The sequence below is a fragment of the Lutra lutra genome, chromosome 1, assembly GCF_902655055.1.
Source record: "Lutra lutra chromosome 1, mLutLut1.2, whole genome shotgun sequence".
NCBI lineage: Eukaryota > Metazoa > Chordata > Mammalia > Carnivora > Mustelidae > Lutra > Lutra lutra.
Window position 1 is genome coordinate 2,512,923 of NC_062278.1, and position 15,155 is coordinate 2,528,077.

Sequence of the window (15,155 nt, forward strand, 5' to 3'; positions counted from 1 at the left end):
TGCGTCCCATCTTGTGCTGGGAGAGTAGCTGCTGACCCGAGTGCGCGGGGCCTCTGGACACATTCATTCTTCAGCGTGGGGGTGGGATACAACTGCCACTGTCCCCACAGCCCTCCCCGGTGTGCATCAGGGGGAGCGTGGGCTCAGAGGGCGGGTGTGAGAGAGAGTGAGGTCGGGAGGGAAAAGCAAATGTGTGGGGACATCTGAGTAGGTGCGGACCGTCGGAAGCAAACAGAACCAAAGCGACGGGCTTAGAACGCCGGGAGCAGGCAGCAGCAGGGGCACCGGTGCAGCGAGACAGGTGGCTGGTTTAGGAGTGCGGTCCTGCCCCCGGGGTGGCAGGGGAGGTGGCTGGGGAGGCAGCGGGCACGGCTGGCTGCAGACTTGGACGGCTCGGCGCAGGCTAGTGCACAGATGACAGAAGCAGAGCATACGCCCGCAGGTAGCCGGAACACGGCGCGAACTGCAGTGTGAAAACTAGTTCAGAGGGTGGTGAGAGAGAAAACAAGAAACAACAGGGCAGGAGAAGCGACCCGCGCGGGAACCGTGAATGGGCGCCATGACCCACTGGAAACAGCGTCAGGCTGGGTTCGAGACAGTCATCGACAGAGTACGTGTTGTTCATTGTGGTTCCAGCTCGGGCTGCGGAGCGCATACAGGCTGAGAGGGAAAGGAAAACCCACCAGTCAGGTTCTAATCTGTTTTTATATGTGAGTTTGTATATGCACTTGCTAATACAGTCTCAAAGTAAAACAAAAAACCAGAATTTTGGGCGCCTGGGTGGCTCGGTTGGTTGGGCGACTGCCTTCAGCTCAGGTCGTGATCCTGGAGTCCTGGGATCGAGCCCCCATCGGGCTCTCTGCTCAGCGGGGAGTCTGCGTCCCTCTGACTCTCCCCTTCTTGTGCTCTCTCTCTCTCTCATTCTCTCTTTCTCAAATAAAGGAAATCTTTAAAGAAAACTATAGTGTTTTGGGTTATACAGCAGGCCTCAACAAACTTCAGAGCAGAATCATGAGGAATATCTTCTTGGACCACAGTACAGTGAAGCTGGAAATTAGTGACAAAAAATAAGTAGAGTCTCGCATCTAGAAATTAAGTAGCCCATAAGTGAAAGATGAAATCGTAACAGAAATCAGATATTTTGAAGTGAACAATAAAAATATTACATGTCAAAAATGAGGAAATGCATCTAAGTAACTGTTTAGTAGAAGTTTTATTAGTTTAAAGAGGAAGGCAGGAGGTTGATGAGTTAAACATCTACCATAAAGATCTGTAAAAGTTGAGACCACCCAAATAAAGTACAAGGAGGAAAAGAAGAAAGTAGAAACGAAGGGGCTGTTACCAGCAGGTTCCACAGCTGGTCTGCGCCGCTGACCGAAGCGTCAGCAGAGCGAAGGCTGGACCCACAGAGACCATCTGGGCTGAAGGATGGAAACAGAAAAGTGTGAAGCAAGTGCTGGAAGCTCCAAGGCCCGCAGGACCCCGGGGAGCACACCAATACGTGCAGGGCCCCTAAAGGAAGTTCAACAGAGAAGAGAGCAGAAGAACTATTTGAGGGAGTGATGTCTGAAAACTTCCTCCCTTTGATGAAGGAGAGTCGATACAGTGTGGGGTCAACAGAGACCCGCGTCTGGATGCATAGCAGTTCGACCTTTCTCGCTCGAGACAAAGAAGGCATCTCGGAATCAGCAAGGGACCACGACCAGGTGAACAGCTCTCCGCCCGTCGGAAACAGTGGTCGTGGCACAGGGGAGGATCTGTCCACGTTCTGAGTGGAAAGACTGTGTACCAAGAATTCCATGTCCTCCTAAACCACCCTTCAGAAGTGGGGGCGAGCCACAAGCCTGGATATACGAAGACGGGGGCGTTTTGTTGTGAGCAGAAAGGGCGTTCTTCAAGCTGGGAGGACACGATGGCAGGACATCGCCACAGACGGCTGGGGTTTCAGAGTGGCTCTCTGTCCGAACTGATGCTTGGAGAGATCTTCTCCCTGTGCTCAGTATTTACCGGAAAGAACTAAAAACAGGGTCTTGAAGAGCTAGTCGTACAGCCCTGTTCACTGCAGCGTGGCTTACAAGAGCGGAGGTATAGAGGCCACCAGAATGCCCATCGGCGGCTGAATGGACAGAGGGGAGGCGGGGTGCGCACAGTGGGGCCTTCCTCGGCCACGGAACAGAAGGACATCCTGACCCCTGCGGCCACGTGACTACAGCTTGGGGACCTTACGCTGAGTGAGGGAAGCCGGACCCAGACAGATTCTGCGTGAGTCCACTCGTCCGAGGTACACAAAGCAGTCACGCTCAGAAACTGGGAGTAGAATGGTGGGCGCCAGGGCAGGGGGACGTCTCACGGGGCCACAGTGTGAGATCTACAGGATGAACAGAGTCCTGGAGACGGACGGACGGCGGGGACGGTTGCACAACAGTGTAGATGGACTTAGCACCACTGACCCGTGCCCTTGAAAATGGTTAACAGCCCAAGTTTTATGTCATGGAAGTTTTAGCATGATAAAAAAGTAGAACATTTGACTTGTCAGCCGTGGAAGTCTAGTAAAGCCACATGGGAGGAGAGTCGGAGGCGATCGCGGCCCAGAGAGCGGCTTCCCCAGACTGTAACATGCCCCGGTTTGTACGACACACACACCTGAAACGGTGTATTTAAACATCCCCACGGCGGTGACTCCCCCTCCTCCGTCCACGTTCGTGCTCTTGCTGGGGCTCCGGAAGCTCAGCTCGCGGAGCCTCGTGGGAGTCTGTGGCCCGCCCGGCCCGGCCCCCAGCGCTCGCCCTGCTTGGTTTCTGTTTCACCTGGAGAAAATTTAACATTTTCTTGTTCTTTTGTTTCTCAAATGCCAGTTACCTCCCAACTAGACCGTACAGTGGGAGCCGGATCTTAGGTTTCTCCCGCATTCCTGCGACCACCGCCTGCCTCTCCCAGCGCCCCTCAGCCGCGGCCTGGCGCCCACCAGCCGTGCAAGCAGCCCCGCGCGGTGCAGCATCACCGGCAGCTGCGGTCCGGTTGCCTCAGGCCGTGGCTGCGCTGCCCGCGGGCCGTGCCCTGCCTCCCTTCAAGGTCTGCTCTCCAGCTCTCCACTGGCCCGAGCCTGGACTGGACCGCAGGCTCTTCTGGATCTGTGCCACCTTCTCCCCAGCCTCTGGGCTCTCTGCCCTTGCCTGCCAGCACTTGGCTCCCCACGCGCGGCCCGGCCTCGGCTGCAGACGCCTCTGGCTCTGCACGCGCCTCAGGGTGACCCCACGGCCTAGACTGAGACCAATTGTGGTGTAGTTGGCCTCCGGGCGGGGAAGGTTAGCCCTAGACTTAGTTTCTCTGGGGCCGTCACCCTGGTTGCCCACCACACTCCTGGCCCTTTTCCCAGGAGCGGGCCTTCTGCACTGGCCCCCGGTCAGTGAGGGACCCTGCAGTGCCTGGTGATGGTCTCCATGGTGGGAGTGTGAGCGGAGCGGGATGGGATCTTCCTCGTAGACTTTCCTGGCTAGAACTGTGAAGAAGGCCACTCTGGCCGCAGAACTACTAGGAGGCGCCGGTCTGTGCTGCCTGTGGCAGTATCGCCGGCCGCCGGAGCTAGGCCCCCTGTGCCGCCCGTGCCTGAATCCGGGGGGGAGGCGCCGAGGCTGGAGACGCCGGCAGGAATCCCACCGTTGCTCAGCTTCATCCTGTCCGTCCCAGTCCTGGTTCTTGAGTTTTTTCTCCAATTTCAAGGTACTCTGGGAGCTTCTGTGAATCACCCGTTTTGTTTTCCTTCCATTAGTTCAAGGCTCACTTCCTTTTAGTCAGGGTCGTGTACCTCCCTCCTCCAGCTCACACCCCGGTGCCACTTCGTCTTCCTCCGTGGCAACTGTCAGCCTTGACGCACAGCACAGCTGCCCTCCTCGTCCCGTTGGCGGCTCGTGTCTGTCTTCCGCGCTGGTGCGAGCGCTCCGGCCGGCAGGGCTCCTCACGTGGTTTGCAGAGGGAACTGGCACCTTTAACACGTAGGACGTGCTCGGAACCGTGTCTCAGATGAAGGAATGAAAGACCAGTTGGCTTGAAGGTGTATCCTCTCAGGGTGAAAATCACTGTTGATGATTTGTTATATCACAGAGGAGGTGGAGGGCTGCTTTGTTTGTCTCTGGGCTGTGTAATGAGGGAGGCTGAGAGGTTTGGAGGCTGGGGAGAGTTGGGCCGTGTGACCTCAGTGTCCCTGTCGGCCCAGGGATGTGCCATTGCAGGAGCACTGTCTGTGCTGTGGGTCTGGTAAGCTGCGACTCTATTACGTGAACAGTGGTGATAACTGATCAAAAAGTGAACTGTTTATGACCTTTATTTATAAATTTTTTTTAAGAAAAGATTTATTTATTTTTGTTTTTAAAGATTTTTTTTTTTTTTTGAGAGCATGAGCAAGAGTATAAATGGGGGAGGGGGCAGAGACAGAGGAAGAAGCAGACTCCTAACTGAGCAGGGACCCCAACACAGGGCTCGATCCCAGGACCCCGAGGTCATGACCTGAGCCGAAGGCAGATGGTTAACCAACTGAGCCACCCAGGCACCCAGATACTTAATTCTTTTAAAGTGATCTCTATATCCAGTGTAGGGCTTGAACTCAATCCAGAGGTTGGGAGTTGCAAGCTCTATGGGCTGAGCCAACCAGGTGCCCCTGTTTAGAAAGATTTTTGATATAAGTGTTTTATCATGTTGGTTAAATATTCCTCCTAATACTGTTGCATTAGCCCAGTGTTCAGACTGTCAGTGCAGTAGGGGTGGTATTTGTCTTAAAAACAACCGAAAACTCTCCAACAATTGACTTGACACTTGGCCTGCAGAAGGTCTTACAGGCCAAAGAAGTCAACCTTTCTATAGGAGATGGTGGGGCCTGTTCTCTTTCATTAATCAAAACTTACATAACACTTTCTTTTTAAGAAAAGGTTTTTTTTATTGATTTGAGAGAGCATGAGGAGGGGGAGGGACAGAGGGAGACATAGACTCCCACTGAGCAGGGAGCCAGAGGCAGGACTCGGTCCCAGGACCCTGAGATCCTGACCTGAGCCAAAGGCAGACGCTTCCCCAACTGAGCCCCCCAGGTGCCCCTACATAACCCTTAATAAGAAACATAACCTAAAACACTGGATGTGCAGCCACTGATGGACTTGACTGGTCGAATGACCACTTCATACCTGGAAGCATGGCGGAAAGTGTTTGGCTCTGCACGTTGGATCCGTCAAGATGGAAGCCATCCAAGATTTACTGTCGTCTGATGAAGGTGTGACTGACTCAAGTGTAGAAGGGGGAGCTCATGGACGTGGGGAGATGAGTTTGGTGTGGGTTGTGCTGTTTGAAGTCACGGTGGAAACTATCCACATGGAACTATCCAGAAGGTGAGGAGAAACTTGGGAGTCTGTGTGATCGGCCAGAGGCTTGGGGTGTGGGGTGGTGTGTGCTGCGCAGGCTGCGTCCACACAGCGGAGGGCAGGTGCTGCACCTGTCTGCCTCACGGGAGGCTGTGGCAATCCAGCGGAGGAGTACGTGGAAATGGCCGAACTTCAAATAAGGAGGAAACAGTTCTCTGAGAAGGAGAGAGTCTAATAGGGTCAGATGCAACGCGAGGCTCAAGACAAGAGGGATGGGGACAAGGCTTTGCCGGTGGGGGCCCGCTGGTGATCTGCGGCGGAGCTTCTGTGGGAACGTGGGCAGGAGCCAGAGCCGCCGGGAGGCAAAGGAGGGGGTGTTGCCTGGGCCAGGCTGGCAGGACAGCGTTTTGGGTGTTCGTGCCAAGGGCAGTCAGATTCTGACTTCAGAGAGGAAAGTCCCTAAAAACTGACCATCAGTGCATCTCACGTCAAACACATGCAGCTTAGCCTGGGACTAGGAGTTCTCTTCCCTTACGCTCTGCCTTTGCGTGGCCATTTCCTTTCTGCCATAAAAGTAGGTTCCTGAAATGTGAAATGTGCTTCATGTTTAGTGGTTTGTTTTCATATAGGTCCCTAATGCTGGAATCATTTTCATGATCCTCCTCTCTGTTCATCTTTAAGAAAAGACATCCCTCAGGCACCTGGGGGTTCAGTGGGTTAAAGCTTCTGCCTTCGGCTCAGGTCATGATCCCAGGGTCCTGGCATCGAGCCCCGCATCGGGCTCTCTGCTCAGCAAGGAGCCTGATTCCCCCTCTGCCTCTGCCTGCCTCTCTGCCTGCTTGTGATCTCTCTCTCTGTCAAATAAATAAATAAAATCTTTAAAAAAAAAAAAAAAGACAAGACGACCCTGAGTGGTCGTCATCAGCTCGCTAACGAGGGACGGACTTGGAGCTTAGAGTCGTCACTCTTTATCCGACTGTGAGGCCTTGGCCGAGAGTGCCCACCTGATTTGCAGGCCTGCTGGCTGTGGACACTCCGCTGAGGACATTAGTTTTGTGACTTCTCAGAAGCCATTTTTACTCAGAAGTCAAAAGAAACCCTTCAGAAGGTAAAACTGGGGAGTTAGTGTTTCCCACATATTTGTTGGGTTCTATTTCTTGGACACAAATGCAGCATTGTGAGTGCCACAGTTGTGGAGGGAAACGCTTATGTCCGAAGGTTGTACGGTCCCAGTAGAGGGAGGTCCTGGCTGGACCAGCAGACACCGGGCAGTGTGCCCTCTAGCTTTGTGGACATCATACCCCCGGCCAGAGTGTCTGGCCACAGAGGCCTGTGTAGAGTGGAGGTGTTGTCAGGGCACCAGAGGCTCTTGTGACTTCAACCCAGGAACAGCCCAGAAGGCAGGGACCCACCCCCACGCTGCCCACGGCAGTTTAATCCGGGAAGGTGCCCCTAGAGCTCTGCTCGTGTCGCTGCAGGTTCCAGGACCCTTCCAAGTCGTCTCTCATGCTGGATCAGGTCATAGCACGCCAACATTACTGTCCCTCTTGTGCATGACATAAAACTGGGCACTGGGCAGGGAAGTGTAACCCAGCTCCCAGCCGGGTGCAGCTGGGATTAGGACCCACATCACCCTTCTTCCCTGGGGTACTAGCTTGTGTCTGTATTTCCAGGACTCTGGACAGCTTATCCAGCACCTTTGTCTTCTTCCTCGTATCTAATTATTCAGGGCTTCAATCTCCCTTTTTCTTTTTTTCTTTTTTTTTAAAAGATTTTATTTATTTATTTGACAGAGCGAGCACAGGCAGGGGGAGGAACAGACGGAGAGGGAAAATCTGCCTCCCCACCAAGCAGGGAGCCCAATGTGGGGCTCAGTTCCAAGACCCTGGGATCATGACCTGAGCCGAAGGCAGACGCCTAGTGACTGAGCCCCCGAGACGCTCCTTCAGCCTCCCTTTTATGATCCACATGACGAGATCCTAAGAGATCCTAAGAGAACGAGATCCTAAACTCCAGTAAGGGTTTTGTGAAACACACAAACCAACACCCACCCCCGCCCCCACCCCGCCGTGCGCTCATAGTCATGCTTGGGTCTCTGTCCCTAAAGGTTGTAATGTAGGTGATGGGGAGTGGGGCACAGGCATCTGGGTTTTCACACCTGCCCAGTTCCCTTTAATGTGTGAGGCAGGTTGGAGGGTTCATGTGCCGATGCCGTCGTGCAGTCCTGTTGTCCTGCCAGTGACTGGCTTCAGCTTCGGGGCCTCAGCGGGTCCGTGCCTGGCACCCGTCTGTCTGCAGTCGCTGGCCCACAGGTGGGCGCGGGAGCGAAGTAGGTCCATCTGGACCCCGAGGGTGGAGGCAAGGCATCTCCCTCCCTGGATAGGAACAGGGACGTCCACTGTAACCTGGTGGGAGCGAGGAGGACAGCCTGTAGGCGATTCTCCGGAGGGCAGGACGGAGAGAAGAGACAACCCGGGCCTTTGATGACGGCAGCGAGCCACTGAACGCAGCCTGGCCCCTGCACTCGAGGAGAGGTGATGGGCTGTTCCTGCTCAAGCCAGTCTGAGCCGCAGTCTCGTACTTTTGACGGAACTGTTCTGACGCGCTCTTCTGTTGCAAATCCAGGAAAAGTTCCTAAATTGGGTCCAAGTTTCCCCATACGCAGAGTGAGGGCACGTACAGGAGGTGTGATAGTTGGAGGTCATGGACATATGTGCTTGAAGACTCACCCCGCCAGCTCCGTCCTCCCTGCCTTTCTGTTGTGGACCAGATGTGCAGCACGGGCTCCCGCCGTGAAGCCTGCGGCGCGTGCGACGTGGAGAGGGTGGATGCTGTGCAAATCCTACCTGTTAGCTGGGTCTCGAGCCAAGCTGGCTGAGCTGCCTGTGCTCCCGGGCTCCACCGTAGAACGTAAAACGGTGACACCGATATGAGCTTCGGCGCCCACAAGAGCTCAGTCAGCCGCAGACCTTGTGCGGCCAGCACGGGAACTGGACGAGGAGGCGGGGCCACACGGAGTCACCAGCACTTGTCCAATTTTGACCTGCAGGAATGATAGCTGTTAGGGTCTCAGTAGTGAGTGAAAATTGGGAATGAGGATGTCATCAGGATAATTAAAACATTATTTTGGCCTCAAATAACATTCAGCAAAGTTTCCTTCTAAGCCGAGTTAGCTGTGTTTCACTTCACTTTGCATGACTGTAAACATCGGCCAAAACAGCAGCTTACGTGTGTAGCTTTCAAGGGTGGGCACCGAGGGCTTCGCTCTTAGGAACACGGAGCGCTGTGATGTCATTCTTCCGGGAACCCAGCTTCACTGGGGCGAGGCTGTCGTCCGTGAGGTGGGGCAGTGGAGGGTTGCCTTCTTTTTGAATTTGTTTTTTTTTTTCAAGATTTTATTTGACAGAAAGACAGTGAGAGAGGGAACACAAGCAGGGGAAGTGGGTGAGGGGGAAGCAGGCCCCCCGCCGAGCAGGGAGCCCGATGCAGGGCTCAATCCCAGGACCCTGGGATCATGACTGACCCAAAGGCAGACGCCCAACGCCTGAGCCACCCAGGTGCTCCGCCTTCTGTATGATATTGTTTAGATATGTGTGACTGGCTTAATTTTTAATCCCCGGTAGCCCGTGTCATGTTTGTGTCATGAACCACAGCGGATGCCAGTATGAACTCGACCCACCCCCGAGCGCTTGCTGGGGGCGGCCGCTGGACTGAGGCCCACGCTCACCACGTTTGGGCGCTACCCACAGCTGCCTGCTTTGCACAGACGGACACTAGGGCTCGCAGAGGTGTGCAGGTGCCCCAGGGCCCCAGGACCCGGGAGCGAGCTGCCTGAGCCGCGCTGACTCAGAGGCGTGGCCGTGGGCAGGGTGAGCGCTGGGGACAGTCATGAAGGTAGAAAGCAAGTGGCAGACCCTCCACTTCTTGTCCACGTAGGAATGGAACTCATGGGGGCCCAGGAGGATGGTGGCCCGCGTCCGACGTTGCTGTCCTTCCCTGAAACTGGACATCAGAAGGACATGAGTGATGACGTAACGCCCCCGGGCCCCTCCCCTGGCTTCCAGCTTGCCCTCATCTCGCTGCTCTTTCGACTGTCAGGGGGAGACATGCCTCTAGGGGTTTTTTCCTCCGCAGCAGGACCCAGCAGTCCGTCCCTGTCGTCCCTCCTGAGTCAGCGGGGGTGACTTCTCGCTTATTCGGCAGGTCGCTTGCCAGCAGTGTTCCCTTTCCTTCCGGCCCGGAGAGGTCTGCCCCGTGGTGGAACTGCCGTGATGTGTGTGGAAGCGCCGGGAGCGCCCGCCGTGTGGACCACCGTCCCCTGGGGAAGCCGCCCGCCTCCGGTGGTGGCACCGCGGTTGTCCTGCGGTAGTCGGCAGTCCGCGGCCACTCCTCCCACCTTGCTGCCGGACACACGCGGCGTTCTCTCCAGTTCCGAAGGAGTCCAGAGGACAGGCACACGTGCCACGGCAGGCTTCGGACTCCTCCAAGGAGACGCGCAGGCCCCGCGCTCAGTTGGGAAGGCCGGGACCGCCGCCCCGAGGAGAGCGAGGCGCGTGCCCATGCGAACGAGGCCTTGTGTGTCCGTGAGCTCTGACCTTTGTCTGCGGCCGAGTGCCGGTGGCCAGCCTCGTGGTGTAGATGCACGGCAGCATTTGAAAAACACCAAACGCTAGAGGTCCGGACGGTCCGAGTTCCAGTTGTTAAAGCAGAAGCCGATAGGAGCGTTCTGTTTTACAGGCACAGCGGGAACTCCGTCAGAGCCAGGAAGACAGGGAGGGCCTCGCACTCCTGCGCTTCTGCTGCGCCCCGGGCCTGCGAGCAGAGGGAGCGAGAGGCTGCGGCGCTGTGCCTGTGCACCGGCTGGTCTGGCTCTCCGCAGCACCCGCCAGCGGGAGAGGAGGGGCAACGGCGCTGATGGGGGCACGCTGCAGCGGTCTCCAGGGTGAGGCGAGGCAGTGGGGACCAAGGTCTGTCTGGCGCGTTGCTGGCTTCATCCCCACCTCTTGTATCTGCGGGATCCTCGAGTGATGGGTGTGCGTCTGTTGGGCTGCAGGGGGCTGGAGAACCGGTGCTCTCGAGGTAAGGACCCGACCGGCGCGTCTGTGGGGTGTCTTCGGAGCCGTCCTCCGGAGCGAGCCAGCCGACCCGATAGGGCTGGATTGGTTTCTGTCACATTCCCCTTGTGGACTAGATCAATGGCTTGAAAGCACGTGACAGTGCCCACAGCGTTCCCCAGGGGAAGGCTTGCTGACGGCGTTCTGCTAAGAGAGCTGCCCGGCCTCTTGGTCTGGGCCTCTTCCCTTCGCGGCCCAGAATGGTCCGGACGCAGGAAAGCTGCCTCAGGGTATTCTCCACGCAGAAGCTGAGGTTTGCAGTCCTAATGGAGTCCTTGATCTCCGGGCAGTCACTGCTGGTGATAGGACCCTTTTGTCCCCATCCAGAGCACCTTCCTCATTTCTGACTCCAGCAAACCAAAGTACCCATCGCAGAGTTGCCTCGAAAGCATGGGAACTGGAGCCGAGGGAAGGACGGGCAGAGCGTGCGGGCAGAGGACCTGAGAAACCAGCGGTGCCTCCTTTGTCCCTCAGCTCGGTGTTTGGCTCCGGCAGTAGGCCCGTGTCCTGTGCCTTCCGAGCACATACCTTGGCACTGCCTGTCTGCGACCTCTTGCCCTGCAGGAGCCCAGACAGTGCTGCAGTCGCACTGTCCGCCTCACCAGGGAGGTCGTGCCGTCTGCACCGTCCCTGCTTCGCACGCAGCCATGATGTGTGGTTCGGGGCCCATTGTATCCCATTGGCATCTGTCAGATGAATGAAGGAGCCTGGTTGGACCGCTGGGGACTGCAGCAGGGTTTCCGACCTCCCAGCCGCACGTTTTCAGTTTGGTTCCTAATTTGTACGTTTGAAGGACATGGGTTTGCCTCGTTTCACCCCGAGCAGCCAGCTGGGTGCCCCTGCTCTGCACGTTCCACGGCCGGTCTGTGGTGTGCGTGAGTGTGGCAGGAGCCCCGCACCCGTGCACTGGGCTGTGGTTGCCCGCCCATCTGTCGTGTGGAGCAGCAGCTTTCAGAAAATGCTATTTCTAGGACCACAGTGCCCGCAAGGGGGGGAGTCAGGATCAAACCCGGCTTTGCTCACCCATGCGGGAGTGTGGCCGGTGACTTCCTGGGAAGACGCTCACTGTTAGGTTCTCTGTGGATTCATTTCATTTTCCCTGCATACCTGTGAGCCCGCGAGGAGCCAGGTGCGCTGCTGGTGTCCTGGGAGGCGAGGGCTGGGCGTCAGAGCTCCTCTAGTGCGGGGCGGCTGGGCCAGAGGAGAAGCGAGGCAGAGGGACTGAGGGGCTGAAGGGCTGGGGATGGCAGGGGTGCAGTGCGTAGCAGTAGACGATGGGAGGGGAACGAGCCAGCTTGGGCGAGAGGCAGCCCCCGAGCAGAGGAGTGTCTGTGAGCGCATTTAAGACAGGAGTGGCCCGGAGCTTCACGGGGTAGGAGAGACTTCGTGGGTCTTCGAGGGTCTGCATTTGTATCAGAGGACCTCTTGAGCATCCCTGGGTGTTTGCAGTGAAGAATGTGTTGGTGCACGAATATGTGTGGATTTACTACGAAACGAAATGATTACCCATGACTGATCGAGCGTGCAACATAACGTTTATAAAGCATTTCTGACCTCTGGGGACCTGTGACACCATCCATGTATCTGCTTTGTGACACCACCGTACTCTGTGATACAGTGTGTGGCACCTGTTCTCATTTAGATTGGCTTATTTAATTTCCAAATATTTGAAGATTTTCCAGACGTGTTTTTATTGATTTTTTTTAAGTAGGCTCCTCACCCAGTGTGGAGCCCAACACAGGGCTTGAACTCATGACCTTGAGATTCAGACCTGAGCTGAGATCCAAGGGTCGGATGACCGAGTCACCATGCGACTTGAATTCTAATTTATTTCCGCTGTGGTTAGAGAACATACATGTGAGATTCTAGTCCTCCTGAATTCACCGAGATGTTTTCTAGCCTCAAGTGTCGTCTGTCTTGCAGGTGTTCCTCATGCTCTTGAAAAGATCGTGTGTTCTTCTGTTGTTGGGTGGCGTGCTGGACTTTGAAGGTGGTTGAAGCTGCTGCTGAGGTTTCTCTGTCCTTCCTGGTTTTCTGTGTCCTTATCCTATCAGTTATCAGGAGAGGGATGTCAAATCTGCGGCCATCTCTGTGGGTTTCGTGTTTCTTTTGCTCCTGTCAGTTTTCACCCTGTGTGTTTGCAGCTGTGTTAGTAGGTGCGTGCGTGTTTAGGGCTGTCGTGTCTGCTTAAGGAATTGACTCCTTGATCGTTCCGCAGTGTCCTTCCTTGTCCCTGGTCACGATCCCTCCTCTGAATTCTACTTTGCTGAGGTCCGTACAGGCACTGCAACTTCCTTCTGATTAGTAACATTTATCTACTTGTGGGTATGTACGTACAAAATACACATATAAAGATACACAACATATATTAAAAGTATATGTACATCGAAAGCATATTTCCATTTTTGTAACCTACCCTGCCTTTATATTTAATGAGTCTTCCTTGTGTTGACCTTAAAAATAAAACTGCCAGTTAACTTACCAGCCAAAATGGGTTTATTTGGGGATAACAGAGAATTGCCGCCTAGCTAAGGCAACACCATGGACAGGTCAGGAGAACAGAGCAGAGGAGCCTGTTTTTTGTTTTTTGTTTTTTTAGAGATTTATTTATTTATTTGACAGAGAGAGTGATCACAAGTAGGCAGAGAGGCAGGCAGAGAGAGAGAGGAGGAAGCAGGCTCCTTCCTGAACAGAAAGCTCGGTGCGGAACTCGATCCCAGGACCCTGAGATCATGACCTGAGCCGAAGGCAGAGGCTCTAACCCACTGAGCCACCCAGGCGCCCCGAGGAGGCTGTTTTGTAGAGGAGGGGGCTAGGCTGTGTGGACAGAAAGCACGGCAGCCAGTGGGAGTTTCGGTCCCATTCCTCATCCGCTGCTTACGTGCTGCTCTGCGCTCCGTACAGACTGCGGTGGCCGCATGCTCTTGGTTGCTAACAAGGAAGTCGAGGTTCAGAGAACGCGACTGCCTGGTCATAGCCTGACACTTTGGAAGGACCGCAGCTGCTGTTCGCGTCCTGGCCTTCTGCCTGCAGACCCTCTGCTGAGCTCGTGTGTTTTCTGCTGGGCCATGCTGTCTATAAACCCCCCCGACACGGAATGTGAACTGAGAAAATTACGTGTTGCCTTCATCTAATAGGCTACACCCTTCTGAGACTTCCGTGTCTGCCAGGCGTGTTTCTGTTATGCTCACTGGCATCTGCTTATTTTACTGTGTCTTGGCGTGTGTTGAAGTGGGACTAATTTGGTTGTGGTGCAGGCTCTGCCCGTGTACCGGAGCTGAGCCGTCTGCCGCCCAAGAGTATTTTAGAAAAGGAGCAAATTCCTACTTGGGCTAAGTAACACCTTCCCCCTTCCCTCTGTGTGTGATCTGTTGTCTAAAGTGTCACGTTGAAAAAGTCAAGGAGTGATTTGGGAAGAGGGAAGCGAGGAATCTGTTGCTGGAGTGTGATTCCGAAGCAGATGAGCTCGCGGAAGAAGCCAAGATGTTCACATCCCTTACGAGGGCATGTTAATTCAGAAAGGTTGAAGTTATCTGTTTGGATTTTTAAAGACAAACAAGGTAGCTACTACATACAGTTCTGCCGTCCACGTCCTAGTCATCTAGTGGTTGATGCGTTAGGCTCCCAGACCGTCCACACCCACTTGAAAGCACTGTCCGGGGAGCCTTTCCAGATGCCCGTCCCCACGTCTGATCGTTCCTTCAAGGGTGTTCCATGCTAAGTATTACAAACAGGGTCATATTTGCACTTTCTGCTCTCTTGCTTGCTAGGGGCCGGGAACTATTCTAATTTAAGAAAAAAATCTCTAGGTCAGAGAGACTAGATAGAGGTTGTATTTCTTTGTCTCCCGTGCAGTACGTGTTGGGCTCAGCGTCCCGTCTGTAGTCCCTGCTGCTGAGCTGCGGGTTTACCTGTCCCCACGGCGGCTGGTGCCCACGCCCGGGCGCCCTGCAGCTTACGGCCCTCGGGGAGCTCACTTAGAACAGGTGTTCACCGAGCTCCGGGCCGTCCCCACAGCCGCAGGCTCAGAAGTGAGCAAGACGGAATTCTTCCCCGGGCAGCCTCCACTTGGGTGGAGACGTGACGACACAGAATGGCGTCTGTCCTGTGCTGCGGGTGACGGCGGGGCAGCGCCAGGGGCTGGCGGGTGACGGCGTGGGGCTGCTTTCCAGGCATGGAGCGAGGCCTGCATGAACCGAAGGGCGGCCAGGCGGGGTGTGAGAGCAGAGCCTCGCGGGCCGAGGACGGGCACGAAGGCCCTGTGGCCGGCCCGGGCAGTGAGAACGTGCGGGTGCAAAAGGCTGGCGAGGGTTGGGGGGCGTCGGGAGAGCCCGAATGGGCTTAGGGAACTGCCGTCAGACCGGGCCGGCCCCTGCTCCGAGCACCGCCCAAGGTCTTCCCGGCTGTCTGCAGACCTTGACCATCTCAGCGCGGGAGGGAGAGGGGAAGGAGCACAAAGAAGCGACGCGGGGAGGAAAACCAGGAGGATGTGGTGTCCCTGAGGCTCGGGGAAGGCGGCATTGCCCAAAGCAGCACGGCCTGCGCCACGCGCTCCCGCACCGTAGTCGGCGGTAGGCCAGGGAGGCCGGGGCTCAGCTGGGTGGGGGGTGGGTGGTCGGGGGCCCAAGCCCAGCCTCGAGGTCCCTCCCTTGGTCCGTGGTGCGTGGACGCAGGTCAGATACGCTGCTGGTTCGAT

At 55.8% G+C, this 15,155-nt stretch overlaps 1 protein-coding gene across 7 annotated transcripts in view; it reads left to right on the forward strand.

Annotated features, from left to right (window-relative positions):
- Positions 1–15,155, forward strand: part of HSF2BP (heat shock transcription factor 2 binding protein) — a 102,809-nt gene that overhangs the window by 71,438 nt on the left and 16,216 nt on the right. For 3 of the 7 annotated variants that reach the window (XM_047719020.1, XM_047719002.1, XM_047719010.1), the window contains exon 9: positions 9,549–10,278. The exons of 2 other annotated variants lie outside the window; for them this stretch is intronic. In XM_047719020.1, the coding sequence (XP_047574976.1) occupies positions 9,549–10,018 (470 nt within the window). In that variant the 3' untranslated portion in view covers positions 10,019–10,278. Of the gene's footprint in view, positions 1–9,548; positions 10,425–15,155 lie in introns of those variants that run through there. 2 more of the 7 variants (XR_007125294.1, XM_047718994.1) reach the window with 2 other exon arrangements.